Here is a 22,990-nt window from a genome sequence, read left to right as displayed (position 1 = left end):
GTCCACAAAAGTCAAGTTGCCATGGCCGAATGGTTGAGGTTGCCGACCCATAAGCTAGCGGATGCGGTTCAAACCCAGACAAAGCAGAACTTTCTTCTTGAATGCTAAAAAGCATTAAACAACCTGAATGCAACCTCGGGGGTGCCAACAGCATTGGTTGACAACTAGAGTGGTGGAGAATGAGGAGGCAACCCAAACAGATAGAAACAATAGAAAATGTATTTACATTTATGTTCAGTACAAATAAATGGATCATTCTGCACTAGGTGTGCCTCTTCTCTACGAGAACGGAACGACCAGCAGGATTATTTTGGTAAAGGGAGCCGCAAGGCCGGAGAGATAAAATGATATATGCCCGATGAACCGATAATTTTTCCAAGCCCAGCTTCGCTCACATAAATGAGTTTGAAATTTCATCTTTGAAGCGAGCAGCCTTTGTGCAACAAATCGACAAAAGCAAGGCAAAGATGGTGGTTCAGTCCCCACCCTCTCATGTGTTGCCTGCCTGTTTTTTTTACAGGTCGTAGCTTTGTGAACCTGGAACCGGTCAGGTGGAAAAAATCCACGAGTATTTGTTGCGAATTTAAATTCTTCCGAATTGCAGGCACAGCGATGGGTTTGTGGCAGTCTTTCAATGCACATTTTCACAATTCACAAATGTCAATAACCACCCTCTTTGTTAACCAATCATTGTGAAGGATGCTCACAGGCCCATTAATACTTTTGCCTCCTCACTCTGGGCCATCAGTGCTTCACTCGCATATTTCTGCAGCAATTCCATCTTCTTGCGTCGAATCAATGCTTCTTCCACCTGTGCACATGGCAGAGAAAAGGTTAATTGAAAAATAAAAGGTGGATTTGTACACAATCGTTCAGTATGACAAGTGTCATAAGTCATATCATACAAGTATCATTTCATAAGTGAAATGAGGACGATCATCCACAGCAACACGAAAAATATGAAAGGTACGTCATCATAAAGTGCAGCAATTGCTTTACGAAGAGGAGAAACAAAATCAACAACATAAACAAAAGGCCCATTTTCAACATTGCTCATACAGCCTAGATTTGATTGAGTAAATACTAGAACAGGGAGGGGCATGGGGGATTGGAGGTACAATGACCTGGGCTTCAGTAATACATTCGATGACAGGGTTTATTTATGGGAGTGAGACGTGGGTCATGAATGTAGAGCAGCAACGAAGGCTGGAAAGGGTGGAAATGCGAATGGTTCGGTGGATGTGCGGAGTATCGTTGAGAGAGAGGAAGACAAATGATGAATTGCGAAAGATGATGGGAATAGAGCCTGTGATTGATGCTGTGAAGAGGAACAGGTTTTTTTTGTTTTTTTTTGTATACAGGGTCGAGGCTCGTGAAAGAGCCAACATTTATCAAACAAACAAGCAAGCAAGCAAAGTATATAAAAAGGGGAGCGATCGACAAGATGGGGAGAGAAGGGGAGGAAGCAAACAAACACAACATTTGAGAGCAGGGACATCGGGAGATGTGTGGGAGGGAGAGGGCCTGGGGGGAGGCAGGATAGGTATAAAACGCAAGGACACCAAGGACTTCCAGGAGAGAAGTCGGCACCTCAAAAAAGTGGATTTGGGGTGAAATTAGCGGGGGTAGAAAAGATCAAGGTTTTGGATGGGGGAAGATAAGAGATGGTGGTGAACAGCCGTTTTAAAGACCTGGAGGGAGGAGTGGGATTGAAGAGAGTGAGGGAGTTTGTTCCAGAGGCGGGAGAAAAGAGGAATGAAGGAGTGAGGTTGAGATGGTTTGGTCACGTGTTGAGGAAGGATGAAAGTGACTGGTTGAGAAGAGTGATGGAAATGAATGTAGAAGGAAGTCGAGGACGGGGAAGACCGAGAAAGACTTGGCTAAAGATGGTGGAAGAAGAAATGCGAGCAAGGGGGTTAACAAGGAGAGATGCAGAAAATAGGGCAAAATGGAGAAGATTGTCATGGGGACCGCAAGGCCAACCCCCGCTCTAGCAGGGAAAATGGCCTTAAAATTCATGTTGTTGTTTGTATTCGATGAGACATCAGCGGAGTAACAAAAATGGCCAAATGTGGCACCATGGATACCTACCTCTTTTTGTGACGGAACAGGGACGTGTGCAATGAACTCTTGGCCAGGCTCCCCCTCTGGCAACCTATCCTGCTGTTCCTCATCAGACTGAAATGGTGAGGATCAAAATAAATCAAAACTGATAAAAACGAAAAAAACCAATAACCTACATTCAACTTTTTCAAACATCCACTGTTCGACCAGAAGTTGCTTCGTGGAGCTTTATCCCACCAGTAATTTTGCAAGCATTTACCCAGTTAGTATCCAATTGGGTATCCTCGTGGAATGCAGGTCAAAGCTAATTAATGCAGCGTTGAGCAGTTGGGACAGTACCTCATCTTCAACGGCATATATATTTTCTTCCTCTTCTTCCTCGCCTTCACCCCGGGACCCCTCGACCCCGTGGGTTGCCCGCCACTGCTCCGCTGCTGCTGCAATGGCTGCACAGGTACGTAAGAAGGTATACGGTAACAGGGAGCACAAACGAACCAAACAAAGCTGAGTGCAAAAATAAATTGACATTTAAATTTGACTTCAACGAGGCATGTCAATATAACAACAGCGTACCAGTAGCGAATTGCCAAATGATCTCTCGACATAGTCGTGGTCAAAAATATTGGCACCCTTGCACTTTTTTCAAATAATGCACCATTTCTTCCCAAAAAATGTTGAAATTTTAAAATCTTTTGGTACACAACAACATGCATTTTAAGGCTATTTTCCCTGCAAGAGCGGGGGTTGGCCTTGTGGTCCCCATGACAATCTTCTCCATTTTGCCCTATTTTCTGCATCGCTCCTTGTTAACCCCCTTGCCCCCATTTCTTCTTCCACCATCTTTAGCCAAGTCTTTCTCGGTCTTCCCCGTCCTCTACTTCCTTCTACATTCATTTCCATCACTCTTCTCAACCAGTCACTTTCATTCTTCCTCAACACATGACCAAACCATCTCAACCTGTTCCTCTTCACAGCATCAATCACAGGCTCTATTCCCATCATCTTTCGCAATTCATCATTCGTCTTCCTGTCTCTCAACGATACTCCGCACATCCACCGAACCATTCGCATTTCCACCCTTTCCAGCCTTCGTGGCTGCTTTACGTTCATTACCCAATACCCATGTCTCGCTCCCATAAATCATAACACTTCTCACACATGCAGCATACACCTTTCCCTTCAGCTTCAACGACACTCCCCTCCTTATCAGCACGCCACTCAGTTCCCGAAACTTCTTCCATGCACATCTCACTCCAGCAACTATTGCCGAGTCTGATCCACCTTCTCCATTCAGCATGTCTCAGAGGTAGCAAAATGTTTTCACACCTTCCAGCTTCACGCTGCCATTTTGGTATCCACATATGTATTTCTTTGGTTTGCAGTGGAACAAAACAAAAAAAAAAGCTAAATTTTTTTTACTAAACCTTGGCTTATTCCACACAAAAATCCTAAAATGGCCCGGACAATATTATTGGCACCTTTTAGAAGTTGTAAGAAATATATATAAATATGTTTTTTGTATAAAAGATTGAGGCTCATGAAAGAGCTAACATTAATCACACAAAAAGTCAAACCGACACATAAAACACAAAAAATAAGGGGAGCGGTAGACAAGATGGGGAGAGAGGGGGAAGGACACAAACACAACATTTGAGAGCAGGGACATCGGGAGAAATGTTGGAGGGGGAGGGCTTGGGGGGAGGTGGGAGAGGTATAAAACATATGAACACTGCAAGGACTTCCAGGAAAGAAGTTGGAATTAAAAAAAAAAAATATATATATATATTTCTTACAAAACATTTATATTACATTGTTTACATTTCTTTACATTTAAAAAATATTATTATTTTGATTTCAAGCAGGTGATTCTCCTTTACTTTGGAATTGAATTCACCTTTGGTGAGTTGCAGATGCCTGCAATATAAAAATCACTCATTCAACCAGTTTGAATAGAGAAAAGGAGTCATTCTGCTGTTTAGTGGCACTGTGTGTACCACAATGAGCATGGAGAAAAGAAGAAAAGCAGAGAATTGTCTGAGGAGGTCAGACACAAGATTGTAGCCAAGCATGGACAATCTCAAGGCTACAAGTCCATCTCCAGAGACCTTGATGTTCCTGTGTCCACCGTACGCAATGTTATCAGGAAGTTAAGGCCCATGGCACTGTAGCCAACCTCCCTGGACGTGGCCGCAACAGAAAACTTGATCGAAGATTGCAGCGAAGGATTGTACGAATGGTGGAGAAAGCACCTCGATCAACTCCCAAACAGATTCAAGCTGACATTCACACACAAGGTACAATAGTTTCAACTCGCACCATCCATCGCCAACTCAATGAAAGGGGGCTCTATGGTAGGAGAACCAGGAGGACCTCACTGCTGAGAGAGAGAGACATAAGAAAGCCTGACTGGAGTTTTCCAAAACACACCCGAACAAGCCAAAATCCTTCTGGGAGAATGTCCTGTGGACAGGTGAGACCAAATTCGAGATTTTTTGGTAAAGCACATCATCTCTATGTTTACGGAAAAAAAAATGAAGCCTTCAAAGAAAAGAACACCTTCCCTAAAGTCAAACATGGAGGAGGTTCAGTGATGTTTTGGGGTTGTTGTGCTGCCTCTGGCACTGGGTACCTTGAATGTGTGCATGGCATCATGAAATCAGGAGATTACCAAGGCATTTTGGAGTGCAATTCAACCCAGTGTCAGATAGCTGGATCTCCGTCGAAGGTCATGGGTCTTGCAGCAGGACAATGACCCCAAACACACTTCAAAAAGCACCCAGGAATAGTTCAAGACAAAACGCGGGACTGTTCTGAAGTGGCCAGCATATTGAGTCCAGATCTAAATCCCATTGAACACCTGTGGGGAGATCTGAAAACAGCAGTTGGGAGAAGGCACCGTTCAAATCTGGGAGAACTGGAGCAGTTTGCACAAGAAGAGTGGGACAAACTGCCAGCAGAGTTGCAGGAAGATCATTCATGGCTACAGGAAGCACTTGACTACTGCAGTTATTTTGTCCAAAGTCTGTGCTACCAAATATTAAGTCCAGGGTGTCAATAATTTTGTCAATGCCATTTCTTTTTATTTTCTGATTTAAAAGGATATATTAAGTTCTGAATCAAAAACAAAGGTTCTGTAATATTAACAGTGAAATAAAGAATTGTGGAGACCAAATACTTTTGTTAATTTCAACTTATTTTTAGGGAAAATTGTTATTTGAAAATTTTCAAAGAAATTATGTTATTTGAAAAAAAGTGCAAGGGTGCCATTATTTTTGGCCACGACTGTCCATCTTTAGCTTTTGATGCAGTCCGGCTTCCTGCCTTGCTCTCCAAACGCTCTGCCTACAGCATCCAAGGCCAACATCAAGGCAAACTCTACTCTTGTGTTAATGACTTCCTTTACTCTCACAGCCAATGTGTGCCTCTCAACAGAGTCCTTTCTTCTCCTCTCCCTGTCAAGGCTGGAGTGCCCCAAGGAAGTGTTTTAGGCCCAGTCCTATTCCTAATCTTAATCAACAATCTCTGACTCTCTGGAAAACCTCCTTGTCTCTTTGCTAACGACTCCAACCTCTCCAATCCCTTATCCTTCAGACAAGGTAGGCTGCTGACTTCACTCTCTTTAGACCTTGAAAAAAAATCATAAGCTGCTCAAATACTTGGAATCCTAATATCACTCACCCCTCTCTCTCTCAGGACCGTATGGCAAACCCTCCCATCCACATTCTTAACAGTCTTCTTGGGGAAGTTCAGTCACTCAATTTATTGGGTCTCACTCTCAGCCATGGTCTTTCTTGGGTAATCCACCATCAACCCCCTTCTGTTGAAACTCCCAAATTCCAGAATCGCTGCTCGCCTCCACTCATTTGTTCCTCTTTTCCCACCTGTGTAACAAACTTCCACACTTTCTTCAATCTCATTATTCTCTCCGAGTCTTCAAGACAGCTGTTCGCCACCTTCTCAGATCATCCCCCATCCAAAATCATGACATTTTCTACCCCCATTAAAGCACCCACCTCCCCACCCCCCTTCCCACTTCCAATCTTTCTGGATTTTTCCTTTCTGAGAGTTTGTTTCTGTATCCATCCTATCCACCCCTGCATTCTGCCCTACCTCTCATCCTTACCCGCATCCCGCGACGTGTCCGTCTATTTTGTCCCTCGTCCCAGCTGTTGGCATTTCCTCCTTCTCATTCTGCTATTCCTTTTGTACTGTTGCGTCCTGATCCAGTCTGTGTTCTTGCACTTTCAGAGCAAAAAAAAATGGAAAAAATAAATAAATAAAAACTTCCTGCACCAATACAGATCCATGGACCAGACTGGGAACCGAGCAAACATTGCAGCTGACAGGATAAGGAAAATACTTGCCTATCTTTTCCTCTTCCTGTTCCAGTGGAACCAATACACCATCATCTTCATCCCGATATCCATAGTAATCTGCATCTATCTCCTTCATGAGTTCCCCACGTGTTTTCCTTGGGGGTGCTGGTGCTGGGGTAGGAACAAAGTAATGGATGGGCTGAAATTGCTGTGGGAATGGGTTCCTCATGTTTGAAATAGAGGAGCGATGATAGTGTAACCTCTTGATGCAAAACTTGGGTGAGTTTGTGAAAAGTATGTTGAGCAAAATGAATGGGATCCAATTCCAGCGGCAGTGTGGCCAGACAGCAATGGCATCGCTGCTTCTTACGTTCTTGCTCAAAGAGCTCACGGACTCCTGGAAGGTCTCTCGCCGCACCAAAGTACTTGTAACCACGATTCCCAGGTACCTCTTTTCCTTGGTGGTCCAGCATGCGAGGCCCGATCCTCTACCAAAATAATGAGATCCGACAAATTCCGCAATCAGGTGAGCACACAAAGCTCTACAATAAAAAAAATGTTCATACTAGTAATTATCTTGCCTTTTGCAAGGAAATTTCAGATGGATATGCATTTGCTCTGTCGATAAAACATGGCTGTTAAAACCTCCGTCATTGCCAAAGAAAGCATGGCCAAGGTGGAGGCACTGTGTGTATCCAAGTAGACTATTTCAACTCACACTTACTCGGTTACTCGTGTTTCGAATAACTTAGTGTATCTGTCAGTTGAATGAATGCATGAATGATCGTTTTAAGGCCATTTTTCCCCGCTAGAGCGGGGGTTAGCCTTGCGGGCCCCATGACAATCATGGTTCCCTGTTTGAGGCAATGTTTTTATGGCCAGATGCCCTTCCTGACACCAACCCTTGGTCACGCTCTTACGATGCGCAGGGATACGGTGTACCTATTCTAAACCGGGGTACACACCAGTTCATGTATCAAAATTACAAATAGCGATACAGAGCACCGTGTCATGTCATTTATTGATGACATCACATTTTGTCAACCCTTACCCTCAGGTAACCTGGAAAGACACCTGCATCTTTGAGATTCTTAATTCATGTTGATTGATGACCTCCATGATCCACTTTCACGAAAATATCTCCAATTGATGGGTATTTTTCAATCTCTGGAAACACCTTCTCTGCCCCACCCATGTCCATGGATCAAACTAGATCTTCTTTTATTCCATGACTGTTATGGATTGTCAAATTCCCTTTTTCTGACCACTTATTCATTACTTTATGTTGATACATCCTTTGCCGAAACCGTCACAACCAATAAAAGCCTGCAACATAGTGCAACATTAATATTCAAACTTTGGAAAGAAGAAGACCATTCCTTTTGTATCTTCAAATGCATCGGGATACATATCTATCCTTTTAGATGCCAAGCATCAAGCAAGAAAGCGGCACGTACTTTTTTTTTTTCATTTTTTTTTTCAAGTCTTTGGTATGACTCTCGTCCGGGGTACAAACCACCGGCCTCCCAAACACCAGAGCAGGAGAATTATATGGCAGCTATAAACATGTGAATAGGTGCTTGGTTGTCTGTCTGCACACCTAGATGGGAACAAAATAAAAGAAACACTATATATGTATATATTTATTTATTTCGTAAACACAGGGCGGGGATTACCTTTGCTTCGTAGTCGATGGAATGAGAAGGTGAGTACACAACTTCTGTGACTTCTACTTTTTGCACTGATTTTAAATATTTTTGATAGAATTAAATTAGCAGATAAAGATAAATTGAAAGGGAAAGTTTTGGTCTCTTGTGTGTTGCCGGCCTACCTATATGGTCTCAAAACGGTGGCACTAACGGAGATGACAGCAGTTGCAGGTCTGCGAGAACAACTGGGTCAGGAGGATTGTGGGAGTAAAGAGAGTGTATACAAGGAGGATGGATGAACTGAGGGAGGACATTGGTGTGCAGATGAACTTTACGGGGAGATTGGTAAAAGACTGGCTGAAGTGGGCTAGTCACGTGGTGCTGATGGAGAAAGAGAGAATGGAAAAGAGTGGATAGATCGAGGGAGCAACGGCGGTGGAAAAGAGGAAGGCCACGGTTGAAATGGAAAGATTGTGAGGAGTGATAACAATAAGGTGGGGTAGTTGGGGAATGAAGAGAGTTGGGTGAGGAAAGGGATAGGTGGGGGAGTATCATGGTCAAGGCAGGGCAGAAGCTTGGTACCATTGCACCTCACCCCTTATAAAGAGAGAAGCAAGATGCGGAATACAACAACATGCATTTTAAGGCCATTTTCCCTGCTAGAGCGGGGGTTAGCCTTGCGGTCCACATGACAATCTTCTCCATTTTGCCCTATTTTCTGCATCTCTCCTTGCAAGATGCGGAATAAAGGCGATAAATCTTATTTGTTCAATTAATCGCTGCTTAACATTTGGTTTCTTCAGAAAACAATAAATGCTGCAGGTATGATTCTCCAATTGGTGATTAAAATCAGGCCGTGCGTTGTCATGCCAATGTGACGTCATCGCTTCGGTACTCTTGTGGTGTATTCATTTTTAAATCTAATTTTAAAAAATTTGTTATGGTACAGTTGAATTTGTCACTTCCTTCCATTGGAATCATTGTACTGCAATTGTGTCAGCCATTATTGTTCGGCACAAGGACATTTATCAACAATTCTGTGAATTACGAAATGGGCGATTTTGCACTTTAGCGATGTATTTTGGCATATTTTTAATTTGTGTTACTTATGAAAATGTTTGATCATAAAAGCTAGAGCTTTTAAAACCTTATGACTTCACTCTATAATAGATTTTAATCTTATCCTTTTGTACACATTTGAATGGGCGGCCATCCCCCCCCCCCCCCCCAATCCCCCACCTCGTGCTATGCTGACATATGGAGTACGAAACAATTTATTGGCTCGGTTTATAATCCCGGATGGAAGTTTTTCACGAACCGGCCTGGAAAGGCCTGACGTTCGCCGAGTTAGGACAAGAATTTGGAATTTGGCCATGGTGCTGGCAATACTCACCTACTCTTTGCGAAGGACACCATAGGATCTTTAACGTCCACCATCCCATGCTGGCAGATAGGACCCCCAGTTTGACGTCCATCTGAGGGATGGCACACACATTGGTGAATAACCCTACCTGTGACGGTCTATAACTGCGTCAGGATTCGAACCCAGGCTAGACAGCTGAGAGGCGAGTGTGCCTCGAGGCCATCCTGTCAGCCACACTTTAAAATACTGTTGTTCAATCTGTTCTACTATCACTCCATTCACTTTTTTTGTTTTTTTCCTTCTCCATCAGCCTGGTGTTGGCTTAGCGGTTAGGGTGCCGGCTTGGGATCCGAGGATCCTGGGTTCGAATCCCGGTCGATCGCTGAATTAACGCCAGGGGTTGACTCAGCCTGTCATCCTTCTGAGGTCGGCAAATTCAGTACCAGCTTGCTGGGATGAATGATCACGGTGTGTACCCCGATTTAGAATAGGTACACCGTATCCCTGCGCATCGTAAGAGCGTGACCAAGGGTTGGCGTCAGGAAGGGCATCCGGCCATAAAAACATTACCTCAAACAGGGAACCATGATTGTCATGGGACCCGCAAGGCTAACCCCCACTCGTGGGGAAAATGGCCTTAAAACGATCATTCATTTTCTTCTCCATCTGCAGCCCTGTTATAATTTGTTACTTGTTATAATTCCACAGAATGACGATGTCAGCTTTCATTGCAATGATGACGTCTTCCTGCCCATTAAACCTGTGTTCTCTTTCTCTTATAAACCCTGTATTTTCTCACACTTTCACAATATTGTTTAAAATCGGAGGATGACTCGAACGTTGGTCCGTGCTCCAATGTCACATTCAGATGATTGCAACTCGCTGTTAGCAAGTTATAGTCATCCGAGTGGATTACATTACAGTTATCCAAAGTAAAAAAAAACTCAGCTGTAAATGAGAGAGAGCCAAAGATAACTTCTAAGAACTGGTTTTTAAAATAAATAGGCCAGATAAAGATATAACAGCGAGTTTAAATATCTGGAAACATGGAGATAGCTCTCTAAAGCGAGTCTCCAATCTAAAGCTTCTCAATGTGCAAGCTCGGGAGTTCAACCTTACAACTCAACTACAACGAGCAAGGCCGACAAACTCGTACATCACGATGGGCCAAATGGCCGCCTCCATTGTCACCATTTGCATTCCTTTGCAGAAATTCAAGATCAATTCCACTCTCTCATCACACTAGTATGCAATTTCAATGCCTCTACAGTCAAACAATGACTGATTGTGGTCATTTCTTCGGCAAAAATCTTTCAAGCTTAAAAATCTACTTATCATTGCCCATATGCGGAGTAACGTCCATGTTGCCTCGCATATTGGCCGAGAAAGCCGTGCGATGGCCTGTTTGGCGTTCCCATTTGAGCGCGTAGCTCATGATGCTTGGATCACGAGTTGAAATCTCGTATGTCCCCTGTCGATTTCAAGTAGATCACATAAACCAAGTCATACATGCAAAAGCTCTTCTATCATCCTTACATCACCACTTGACAAAAAAAATAAAATATGGAACATCCTGACCCTAAAACCGTTCAGAAGGAAATGACTGTCGGACTCACGGCATAGTCGGGACCACCAAGTTCATGGATGCGAACTTCCCAATGGCCCTTCTCACGCAGGAGTTTGTTGATCTCATCGTTCAGGTCTCTTATCCTGAATTCTCCCAGCCCAGCTACATCCACACACAATTGTTACATTATGCAAACCTTGCCACATTTTGCAAGGACAGGTAGACATTCATTGAATTGGGACCAAATACAAATCACACCCACCGTTCTGAATCTGTGCAACCTTCTTGGACACCTCACTGATTATCTGAGAACACAAGCAAGCAGATGGAACTACGGTGAGTCCACAAACCTTTTGATATAGTACGAGACATTTTTACCCGTCGCTTTGCCGATGGTTTTAATCAAAACATGGCATGTTGTACATACTTCACAAATATTCTGCTATATTCCTAATGTTCTTCCACACCAGGAAACCGTTGTTTGTTTCAGACAGGCTTTAATCAAACCACACCGTCACATGTTAACCCACCATTTGCCTACTTCTTTCTCTCCTTCTTTCACCCTCTCTGCATTCTTTCCCACATCAATCCTTCATTCAATCTCCCTTTCACCAGAACACCGTACTATTCACTCTATCGTTTGCCCGAGATAATCTTCCATCTGCTTGGAAGTCATCTAACATTACCTTCATGAACCATCCCTGTTGCTAATTATATATGGCCCGAGCAAATATCACTTCCGTGAAATGTCACTCTGTGAAGCTCAAGGTTTGATACTTTGCTTTGAACCTCAGCTTAAAATGAGTGAAATGAAGCATTTTGAAAATTTCAAATTATTCTCAATTAGATTTCAACATCACCGAAATGCATATTGTCAAATAGTTTCAACTGTCTTTATATAAAATGAAGACGCTTTGTAATACCAGCTACCACCGGGTGGTGCAACAGGATACACATTTACATGGAGAGAATGGGTGTCCCCCGACCCTGAACTCCCTCCCCCAGATATACTCTCCTGACACAAACCATACTTGGGGCACCCTTAAGCAACATGCAAAGTTTCTTTGGATTTGGTTCAGTAGTTTTTAGTTTTGGATTAATACAGTCACGTGAAAAAGTAAGTACACCCCATGTAAAGTTTTGACTTTTTCAACATATTTCAACATGCAGCTATTTGATCTTCATTTCAACAATATTGGTACATAAAGGTGATGTAATATAACAAATATCATGAAACATTTACATAAATTGAAGTCCATTGTATAATTTAAATAAACATAAATGCAAATTTCGCATGTGGAAAAAGTAAGTATACCCCATGAAATATTTTTTAAATCTTTTTAACATGTGGATATATCAATATTTGATCTTCATTTAAACAGTATCTTCAGATAAAACTGATCTAATTGAACAAAAAACTGAAAAATTGACTTTGCAATAATTTATTCAACAAAAAATTAACAGAGATGCCATTTCCTTCTGTGGAAAAAGTAAGTACACCCTTGGCTCTAATAGGTGGTATTGCCCCCTTTGGCAGAAACAACCTCAAGTAGGCGTTTCTTATAACTGTCTACCAGTCTCTGACATCGACTGGGACAAATTTTTGCCCACTCCTCCATGCAGAATTCTTTCAGCTGTGCGATGTTTGAGGGGTTTCTTTCATGCACAGCTCGTTTCAAATCCCCCCACAACATCTCGATGGGATTTAGATCCGGGCTTTGACTTGGCCATTCCAGAACCCTCCATTTCTTTCTTTTCAGCCATTCCTTGGTGGATTTACTGGTATGTTTAGGGTCATTGTCATGTTGCAAGGTCCACCTTCGGTTGAGCTTCAACTTTCCGACAGATGGCCTCACATTATCCTCAAGCACCCTCTAGTACAATGAAGAATTCATCGTGGATTATATGATGGTGAGCTGCCCAGGCCCTGATGCAGCAAAGCTGCCCCAATCCATAATATTTCCACCACCATGCTTTACAGTTGGTATCAGGTTCTTGTGGTCAAATGCTGTCTTTGGTTTTCACGAAACATGCCTTCTGGTATTGTGGCCAAATAGCTCTACCTTTGACTCATCTGTCCAGAGCACATTGTTCCAGAAGTGCTGGTCTTTGCCTCGGTGTTCATTGGCAAACTTTAGTCTTGCCCTGATGTTCTTTCTGGACAGCAAAGGTTTCCTCCTGGCACACCTCCCATGTAGATCAAATTGGTGCGGACTCTTTCTTATGGCGCCAGGAAGGGCATCCGGCCATAAAAAGATTGCCTCAAATAGGGAACCATGATTGTCATGGGGCCCGCAAGGCTAACCCCCGCACTAGCGGGGAAAATGGCCTTAAAACGATCATTCATTCATTTTTCTTATGGTAGACTCGTGCACTTTGACATCAACAGTGGCAAGAGCTACCTGTAGGTCCCGTGATGACATTCTGGGGTTCTTAGAGACTTCTTTCAGCATCTTGCGGTCTGCTCTCGGGCTGAACTTGCTGGGGCGGCCTGGCCTGAACAAGTTGGCAGTTGTTTGGAATCTTCTCCACTTGTAGTTGATCTTCCGGACAGTCAAATGATTGATTTAAATTGTTTGGAGATCTTTTTAAATCCCTTCCCAGACTCGTAGGCATCTATAACCTTCTTTCTGAAGGCCTCAGAGAGCTCTTTTGATCTAGGCATGGTGACGCCACACACTTCAACAACAAAGAGCAAACCAAACTAAATGTCTGAGGTTTAAATAAGACAGGTTCCTCCAAGATCCTCTCTAACGATGTTGTAATCATTTGCACCTGAGCTGGTGCACCTGATTCTAATTTTAGGTATTTGAAGTGGTGATAAATGTCGGGGTGTACTTACTTTTTCCACATGAAAATTTGCATTTATGTTTATTTAAATTATACAATGGACTTCAATTTATGTAAATGTTTCATGATATTTGTTATATTATATCACCTTTATCTTTCAATATTGTTGAAATGAAGATCAAATAGCTGTATGTTGAAATATGTTGTAAAAGTCAAAATTTTACATGGGGTGTACTTACTTTTTCACGTGACTGTATATAAACATATTTAAACAAACAAATATACAAAGTGTGGAGTTTATAATTGCCACGTATAGCCGTATATTTAGCAGTCACCGAAAATGTTCAACGACGTAAACATCGCTGTGCTGCTTCTCCATTATTAATACCATAGCAGAGTAACCACCCAACAGGCGATCTTGTTCCAAGCGTGCAACGCATTCATCTGACACGTTCCTTTATTTGGGCGGTGTATAGGCAACAGACTGCTGCCTCGATTGCTCCCAAAAATAAAAAATCCGGTTTACATATATACGACACAAAAACATTTGTACTGCTCACGTGCATATATAATACATCGTGGTTATATAGCTCAGATAATTCCAATTGTAGGTTTTGTAGGCGTGCTATTGCCGGCACCCGAAACAAATTATAAATTCCTTACCTAACCTACAAATACATCGTGGTTATATTTCTACCCCTGTTAATTCACCCCTGTTAATTATACATTCATTCATTTATCTACCCCTGTTAATTCTACATTCATTCATTTATCATCATGGGGTTCTACCCCTGTTAATTCACCCCAGATCCACTTTTCTGAAATTCCGACTTCTTTCCTGGAAGTCTTAGCAGTATCCACGTGTTTTTTTTTTTAACCTCTCCCACCCCCCACCCCCCTTCCCACGCCTCCTCCCCCCAAGCCCTCTACCTCCCACAGATCTCCCGATGTCCCTGCTCTCAAATGTTGTACTTGTGTGCTTCCCCCTCTCTCCCCATCTTGTCTTCCGCTCCCTTTATATCATCTTGTGTTTTTTGTTTTTTTGTCATTAATGTTAGTAACTCCTCAGTCACATTTGCTCTACGGCTAGGATACGGCGGCCGTACCCCCCCTAAATTGACAGAAACGTGCGGCGGCCGCAGAGTTTCTGAGGTGGCCTCAGGGTGACCCTAGGGCGTATGGCTATCTTTTACAGGCCGTAGGGGTCGCCGTGGAATTATAGCGCGGAGTTATAACTTTTTTCATTTCTAGGTCGGCCGTAGCAATTCGACAAGCCGTAGCCATGACAACTGTAAGTGCTGTTATACATATGAAAAAGAACTGGTATATATACCCACTCGTTACCGTCCGTCTGGCCGCACGTTCGCCTTAGGGCCCCCCTGCGGTCGCCTTGCGGGCACCTTGAGGCTACCTTGCGTCTGCCTTGAAAATTATATGGCCGCCGCAGGGACGCCCTAAGGTTACCGTGCGACATTAAATCAAAGACCGTACGGCACCCCCACGTTTTCGGTCTCCACAATTTCTAAATACCCCGTGCGGCTAACCGAAAAATAAAAACATATGTGACTGCTACATTGTGTGACCGTGGAAATACTGCGGCCGCCCTATAATTGCTAGTGGCCGTAGATTTCTTAGACCCTCCGGCCGCCGAGCCAAATGTGACTGAAGCTTGAAGCCGCCGAGCCAAATGCCGCCGAGCCAAATGTGACTGAAGCTGAAGCTCTTACACGAGCCTCGATCTTGTATAAATAAATAAAATAATTTAAAGGACATTGCACATGCGGCACAGCCACACATTCAGCCAATGATGCACTGCATACAAAAGAAGAAGAAACTGATGCCGCTGTTCTGGACATTTTATTGCAGCTACATAGTTGAAGGATGACTGTGCAGTGACTTCTTTCTCAATAGTCAAGTTCTTCTTAAAAAACAAAAACAAACAAGCAAACAAACAAATAAAACACATTTTTCACCTCACCCTCTCTTACCTGGCGTCGCCATTTTTCTGCCTTTTGCAGATCATCACACTCTGAAGCCAAAAATGGTCTTCGCTCCTGCCACATTGTTCAAGGGAAGGAGGGAGTGGAGGACATCAAGTGGTTGTAAAGATCTGTTGTATATTTTCTCAAGTAAAAATTGGCGTTGGCAGGCAAAATACGTCAGCGGGAGGTCCAGGTGTTGGTGGTGCAAGGCACACATCCTGATCCTTACTTGGAATAATTCCTGCATGCCATGTTATTGTGAAAATGACTCGTGGTTATCTGAAAATTCAAACCTCAGCTCTTGCAGATGTGCAGACCTCCGCAAAATTGCAGAATTACTTAAACCGAAATTTGTACACACACAAATGTAGGCTCAAAGAGATAGCACAAGTTTATCATCATGGGAAAAAGGTAGGCCTGTTCCCACTGTGACCCTCAAAGGTTTACCACCATGGAAAACGTAGCCTCACCTTGTTTTCCATGGCAGTAAATTTAAAGGTGGGCGCGATTCGGAAAATTTTAAGTCCGCTTACCGCTTATCTGCTCCGCCAGCCCGTGTAGTCCGATTCGCTTATCCGCTTCAGCGGCCGAAAATCTTAGTCCGCTTACCGCTTATCCGCTTATCCGCTTCGATTCGATTTTTTAAAAGCGCTTCGACGTTTTAAAAGCGATTTTTGACGTTTCTAAAGGGAATTTAATGCTTTTTAAGCCTAAATAGCCATTTCTAACTACTACAAAGACAAACAAAGCTTTTAAGATCAAAAATATACATTTTTATTGAAATAAAATTTATTCAAAATGTTGTTGTTGTTGTTGTTGACCGCCGGGTTGTGGATGTCGCTGTGCTGGGACTGCTGGTTTGCGTCGCTCGTGTGCCTGTCCCTGGCACTGCCGCTGGGCTGGAGAGTCAGAAATCTCTCCATCTTGACGTTATTGCCGCTCTAGCGTCCAATAAAATATTCAGTTTTCACTTATTATTCACTTAAATAAATATTCACAATTCTAGAGTAACGGCTCAGGCTAACAGCTGATTTGGCGAATCGCGATGCGCTTTAATTTTTCGGTAGTCCGCTTACGCTTATCCGCTTCGGTTTCCGGGGGTTGTTCCGATTCGCTTATCCGCTTCGAAAACGTTAGTCCGCTGCAGCGGATAAGCGGACTTTCGAAGCGGACCGCCCACCTTTGAGTAAATTACGCTTTATCAACCTGTTTGGGAAATTCCATTGTTGTCTTCTCTGCAGACAGTAGTCTTTACCTAGACGAGCATTGTTCGTCATGAAAGAGATAAATGGGAGAGGGCAGGAGGTCCACAAACTGACCCTCTTGGAACAAAGGGTACCAAGGAGACAAAGACCTCACACATTCAATGTATGAGTAGCAAAAAGGAAAGGGGGAGGGCTAGGGTGAGTGTGTGGGGGGAGGGCTAGGGTGAGTGTGTGGGGGCAGGGCTAGGGTGAGTGTGTGGGGGCAGGGCTAGGGTGAGTGTGTGGGGGCAGGGCTAGGGTGAGTGTGTGGGAGAGAGTTAGGGTGTGTGTGTGGGAGAGAGTTAGGGTGTGTGTGTGGGAGAGAGTTAGGGTGTGTGTGTGTGGGGGCAGGGCTAGGGCGAGTGTGTGGGGGGAGGGCTAGGGTGAGTGTGTGGGGGCAGGGCTAGGGTGAGTGTGTGGGGGCAGGGCTAGGGCGAGTGTGTGGGGGCAGGGCTAGGGTGAGTGTGTGGGGGCAGGGCTAGGGTGAGTGTGTGGGGGCAGGGCTAGGGCGAGTGTGTGGGGGGAGGGCTAGGGCGAGTGTGTGGGGGGAGGGCTAGGGCGAGTGTGTGGGGGGAGGGCTAGGGTGAGTGTGTGGGGGCAGGGCTAGGGTGAGTGTGTGGGGGGGAGAGATAGGGTGAGTGTGTGGGGGGAGGGCTAGGGTGAGTGTGTGAGGGCAGGGCTAAGGCGAGTGTGTAGGGGGAGGACTAGGGTGAGTGTGTGGGTGGAGGGTGAGTGGGTGTGTGGGTGGAGGGAGGGTGAGTGTGTGGGTGGAGGGAGGGTGAGTGTGTGGGGGACAGAGGGTGGATGTCCACGAGAGTTGAAGAGTAGGAGTGGTTATGGGAGAAAGCATGGAGTTAAGATGGGCAGCACTCTTGAATGACTGCAGGCATGGGTGTGGAGCACAGGTCGACAGATACAGAGAGTCCATTCCACATATGAGAATGAAGAGGAATGAAGTTGAGCGCGAAATTGAGAATTTGGGAGAGTAATCCAGATGTGGGTTTCTGGAAGATTTTAAAATCCCATTTAATTATCTTCCAGTTTTCATATTTTCCAAAACCTTGGTGGTGGCTTAATAGATAAGACAGTTGGCTTAGGATCTCAAGCCTCAGTAGTGGCAAAACAACAACAGGTGGTTTTGAATCGACCCGTCCTTCCGAGCTCGGCAAAACGAGTACCAGTTTACTGGGGAAAGTGAGCCATTAGAGTATCCCGCCGTGGGAGTGACCACCCGTCCACAATTGCACACCGTAGCCAAAGAAACTGCCTTGGCAGCCTTATGCTGGCGTACGGACGATCATCCGATCAAATTTCTTATCTTCCCACCGACACGTCAGTAGTTATGGTATCAGTCAGTAGGCCGTACCACCACTCTACCATAGTCGCAAACTATCCCTCTCACTCGCCCCCGCCTCCGCCCATTCCCCACCAGTTCATGTCCTATGGGATACTGGGATAGGGACTTTTCGGGCCACATGGGTCTAAACAGGAAATAATTCATAACTCAGTATTTGATATTTGGTCATTCCCAGTGGAACTTTATACCATCTTCCAACTTTGCTCTACGTGGGAAGCGTGGGGATTGCATGGGGATTCGTGATGGCGTGCTATCGACTTCACTCTAGTTCACCTTAACCTTGCCCTCCTCCAATTGCGCCTGCCGAAATCTCGCAAGTGCCGTCCTGTAAAGAAATGAGAAAAATAAAATAATTTTACGCACCATGTCAAATACCACTAAGCTCATTGCTTTTTAAAATTAAATCACAACAAATATGAATGAGTACATTTCTTTCTCGGCTCATTACGTCCACCACCAAAGGTGGATGGAGGTTATTTTTTCACCCCAATCTGTCTGTTTGTTACTTGGCAAAAAAAATAAAAAAAATTTACAAGTATGTTGATCACTCCGGTGATCCGGTTGGTGTGTTTCCGGTGCGATCCGGTGCGATCACTCCGGTATGTGTGTGTTTCCGGTGCGATCCGGTGCGATCACTCCGGTATGTGTGTTTCCGGTGCGATCCGGTGCGATCACTCCGGTGTGTGTGTTTGTTTGTCTGTCCGCTCACTTATACTTGCCTACAGGTCACAATTTTAAACCGATCTTCACGAAACTTCACCAAATGGTGGAGTTCGTTGTCCGACAAAATCCTATATGTATTTGAGGTCAAAAGGTCAACATAGGCCAAAGGTCAACCACTTTTTTCAAATATTCTCAATTTTCATACGATTGACTTGAAATTTGAATAGGATTTTCATATCAGCTAACTGAATTCAACCACCAACTATTTTTGAGATCAGCTTAGGCCAAAAGGTCAACATAGGCCAAAGGTCAACCACCTTTTTTTTGAATTTCTACAATCCTCAATTTTCATCCTATTGACTTGAAAGTTGAATAGGATTTGCATATCAGCTAACTGAATTCAACCACCAACTATTTTTGAGGTCAAAAGGTTGCTCTACTGAGTGCCACTCCACTTTGTTCTGTTTTGCCAAGTGTCGCTATATGAGTGATTTTTCATTTGTCTGTTTGTCTGTCCGCTTGTGAACAAAATATCTCAAAAGGTTGTGGCGGATTCAGACGAAATTTGGCAGAGATGTAGCGTATGTGACAAGGACGATATGATTAGATTTCGGTGAAGATCCGGATCCTAGAATTTTTAAAGTGATTCTTCACCATTGGGAGAAAGGGCCAAAAACGATACATAGCAGGATATCTCAAAAAGTTGTGGACGGATTTGGACGAAACTTCGTGGACCGGTTGGGTGTCTGGCAAGGGCGAAATGATTAGATTTCGGTGAAGATCCAGATCCAGAAACAAGAAGTTTGAAAATAAATTTACAAATGATTCTTCACCTCAAAAAGTTGTGGACAGATTATGACAAAAACAACATGGATGAGTTGGTTTGGTGACAAGTACAAGCTGATTCGATTTTGGTTCAGGTCCGAATCCAGATCCGGCCTATCAGTGGATACAAAACGTAAAGTGTTCAGCCTGGTGGAGGGATGCCCTCTACCAAATGACGTTGTCGTTTTATTTTGAAACGATTGCGCTGCAACTGAATCTCTCACTTACGCTAATTGAAATCACATTCACAGCTGCACACTTACTTTACCTTGTACAGAACATAATATAGGCACGACACAAGAAGCAAGCATTAATTGAAGGCAGTTGGCCATGGCGCCTGTTCAAAGGGTTTGCTTGTACAGTATCTCAAAAACAATTGGCTGTGCCAGGATCTTAATACTAATATAACTAGAACGGCACTCAGTAGAGAGCATACCTCCGCCTGGTTAGCAATATCACTCAATGGTGAAGAATCACTTTTAAAATTCTACTAGCCGGATCCGGATCTTCACCAAAATTGAATCGATTCTTCCTCGTCACAAACACAACCTGTCCAACAAGTTTCGTCCAATTCCATGCATAACTTTTTGAGATATCCTGCTATATATCGTTTTTGGCCCGATCTCCCAATGGTGAAAAATCACTTTAAAAATTATAGTAGCCGGATCCGAATCCGGATCTTCACCAAAATCTAATCTTTTCGTCCTCGTCACATACGCTACATCTCTGCCAAATTTCGTCCGAATCCGTCCACAACCTTTTGAGATAATTTGTTCACAAACGGACAGACAGGTGTGAAAACATAACCTCCATCCACCTTTGGTGCCGGAGGTAATAATGCCATTGAATTGTAACAAATCTCACAAATGTATGAGCGGGTCATGCGGACTTACATGGCTTTCTCCGCATTTCGAGCCTGATAGAGGTGGAAAAGGGACAAAATTATAAACATAGACAATGTTGGACATAAATACTTAATTCATTCATCGATTTATTGATTCCTCGTGGAATTGTTTCTCTCAATCTCGACATATAATACATACACAGGATATTCTCATTCAAATACATCTGCTCGTCCATCTTTGCATTATCCCTTCATCTTCCTCTCTATCGACCTCCTTGTCCCCCTGTTCACTCCATTGCATAATCCATACTATTTTACACAATGAAATCTGACACCCACATCCCCCTCCCACCCCACATTATTTCCCTCCATATTCTAACACCCCACCCCCCTCACATTAATATTTCCCTCCATATTCTAACACCCCCATCCCTCTCCCACCCCACATTAATATTCCCTCCATATTCTAGCACCCCACCCCCTCCCACCCCACATTAATATTCCCTCCATATTCTAGCACCCCACCCCCTCCCACCCCACATTAATATTTCCCTCCATATTCTAGCACCCCACCCCCTCCCACCCCACATTCATATTTCCCTCCATATTCTAACACCCCACCCCCCTCCCACCCCACATTCATATTTCCCTCCATATTCTAGTACCCCACCCCCTCCCACCCCACATTCATATTTCCCTCCATATTCTAACACCCCACTCCCTCCCACATTCATATTTCCCTCCATATTCTAGCACCCCACCCCCTCCCACATTCATATTTCCCTCCATATTCTAACACCCCACCCCCCTCCCACCCCACATTAATATTTCCCTCCATATTCTAGCACCCCACCCCCTCCCACCCCACATTCATATTTCCCTCCATATTCTAACACCCCACCCTCCTCCCACCCCACATTCATATTTCCCTCCATATTCCAACACCCCCACCCCCTCCCACCCCACATTCATATTTCCCTCCATATTCTAACACCCCCACCCTCCTCCCACACCACATTAATATTTCCCTCCATATTCTAACACCCCCACCCTCCTCCGACCCCACATTAATATTTCCCTCCATATTCTAACACCCCACCCCCCTCCCACTCCACATTAATATTTCCCTCCATATTCTAACACCCCACCCCCCTCCCACCCCACATTAATATTTCCCTCCTTATTATAACACCCCACCCCCTCCCACCCCACATTAATATTTCCCTCCATATTATAACACCCCTCCCCCCTCACATTAATATTTCCCTCCATATTATAACACCCCACCCCCCTCCCACCACACATTAATATTTCCCTCCATATTCTAACACCCCACCCTCCTCCCACTCCACATTAATATTTCCCTCCATATTCTAACACCTCCACCCTCCTCCCACCCCACATTAATATTTCCTTCCATATTATAACACCCACCCCCCCTCCATTAATATTTCCCTCCATATTATAACACCCACCCCCCTCCCACCCCACATTAATATTTCCCTCCATATTATAACACCCACCCCCCTCCCACCCCACATTAATATTTCCCTCCATATTATAACACCCCACCCCCTCACATTAATATTTTCCTCCATATTAATATAACACCCCACCCCCTCCCACCCCACATTAATATTTCCCTCCATATTCTAGCATCCCCACCCCAAACAACCTCCTCTTCTTCTTCTTATTCTTAACAATCCTCGATCACAATGTTCATTCTAGCTAAATTTAATTAGAAGCAAAGACTTTCAGCCCTCATCACTCATGAAACACTGCACTGCAATAACTTCATTCGAAACAAAACAATATATGGAAAAACGTCATCAATTAGGATGATGTAAATCAAACTCGTACCATGGTCCACCGGTAACCCGAGACGTATTGGACAGGTGAGTGCGAGAACCTGCGACTTTACCCACAGAGCGAAGTCCGGGAGGGACCACGAACACCTTAACGATTAACGCCACACATGAGCAAACGTCAAACAGCGCCTCTTCAACCGGATCCGGAAACAGCCAAGGGCTCGGCGTGCTGTTGTGGTGGTGGTTGTTGGTGTTTCATGAGTACATGCGCACAGCATACTGTACACCTATTTAGATGGACTTTCAAAGACACAATACTGTATAAAGATAATGTATAATGAAAATATATAAAGAAAACACTCGATATCCGCAAACACTTTGGACTTTTATCATCTTTCTTTATTGGTGCTCTTCTTCTTGATTTGACTGTACGAAACATATATTTTGTCCTTTAACTAATTCGCTTTCGTTTAACTTTTGTTTCCGATTTAACTTTTTGACCAATATTAGGGAATCTA

The 22,990-nt window shown here is 44.0% G+C and overlaps 1 protein-coding gene across 1 annotated transcript; it reads right to left on the bottom strand.

The window, feature by feature from the left end:
* Positions 1-203: 203 nt before the first annotated feature.
* Positions 204-22,687, bottom strand: ISY1 (ISY1 spliceosome associated protein). Its single transcript, XM_068100964.2, has 11 exons — positions 22,525-22,687; positions 20,714-20,736; positions 18,606-18,657; positions 15,738-15,803; positions 11,222-11,264; positions 11,009-11,121; positions 6,751-6,868; positions 6,429-6,551; positions 2,404-2,510; positions 2,092-2,178; positions 204-811 (listed from the first exon to the last, which is right to left on the bottom strand). The coding sequence occupies exons 1-11, from the start codon at positions 22,525-22,527 to the stop codon at positions 704-706; spliced, it is 843 nt and encodes a 280-aa protein (XP_067957065.1). The 5' UTR covers positions 22,528-22,687; the 3' UTR covers positions 204-703.
* Positions 22,688-22,990: the final 303 nt, after the last annotated feature.

Source organism: Myxine glutinosa, unplaced genomic scaffold (assembly GCF_964187855.1).
Source record: "Myxine glutinosa unplaced genomic scaffold, kmMyxGlut1.1 SCAFFOLD_2714, whole genome shotgun sequence".
Classification (NCBI taxonomy): domain Eukaryota; kingdom Metazoa; phylum Chordata; class Myxini; order Myxiniformes; family Myxinidae; genus Myxine; species Myxine glutinosa.
Note: the sequence above shows the minus strand (reverse complement) of the source record. Positions and strands in the feature narration are given on the sequence as shown.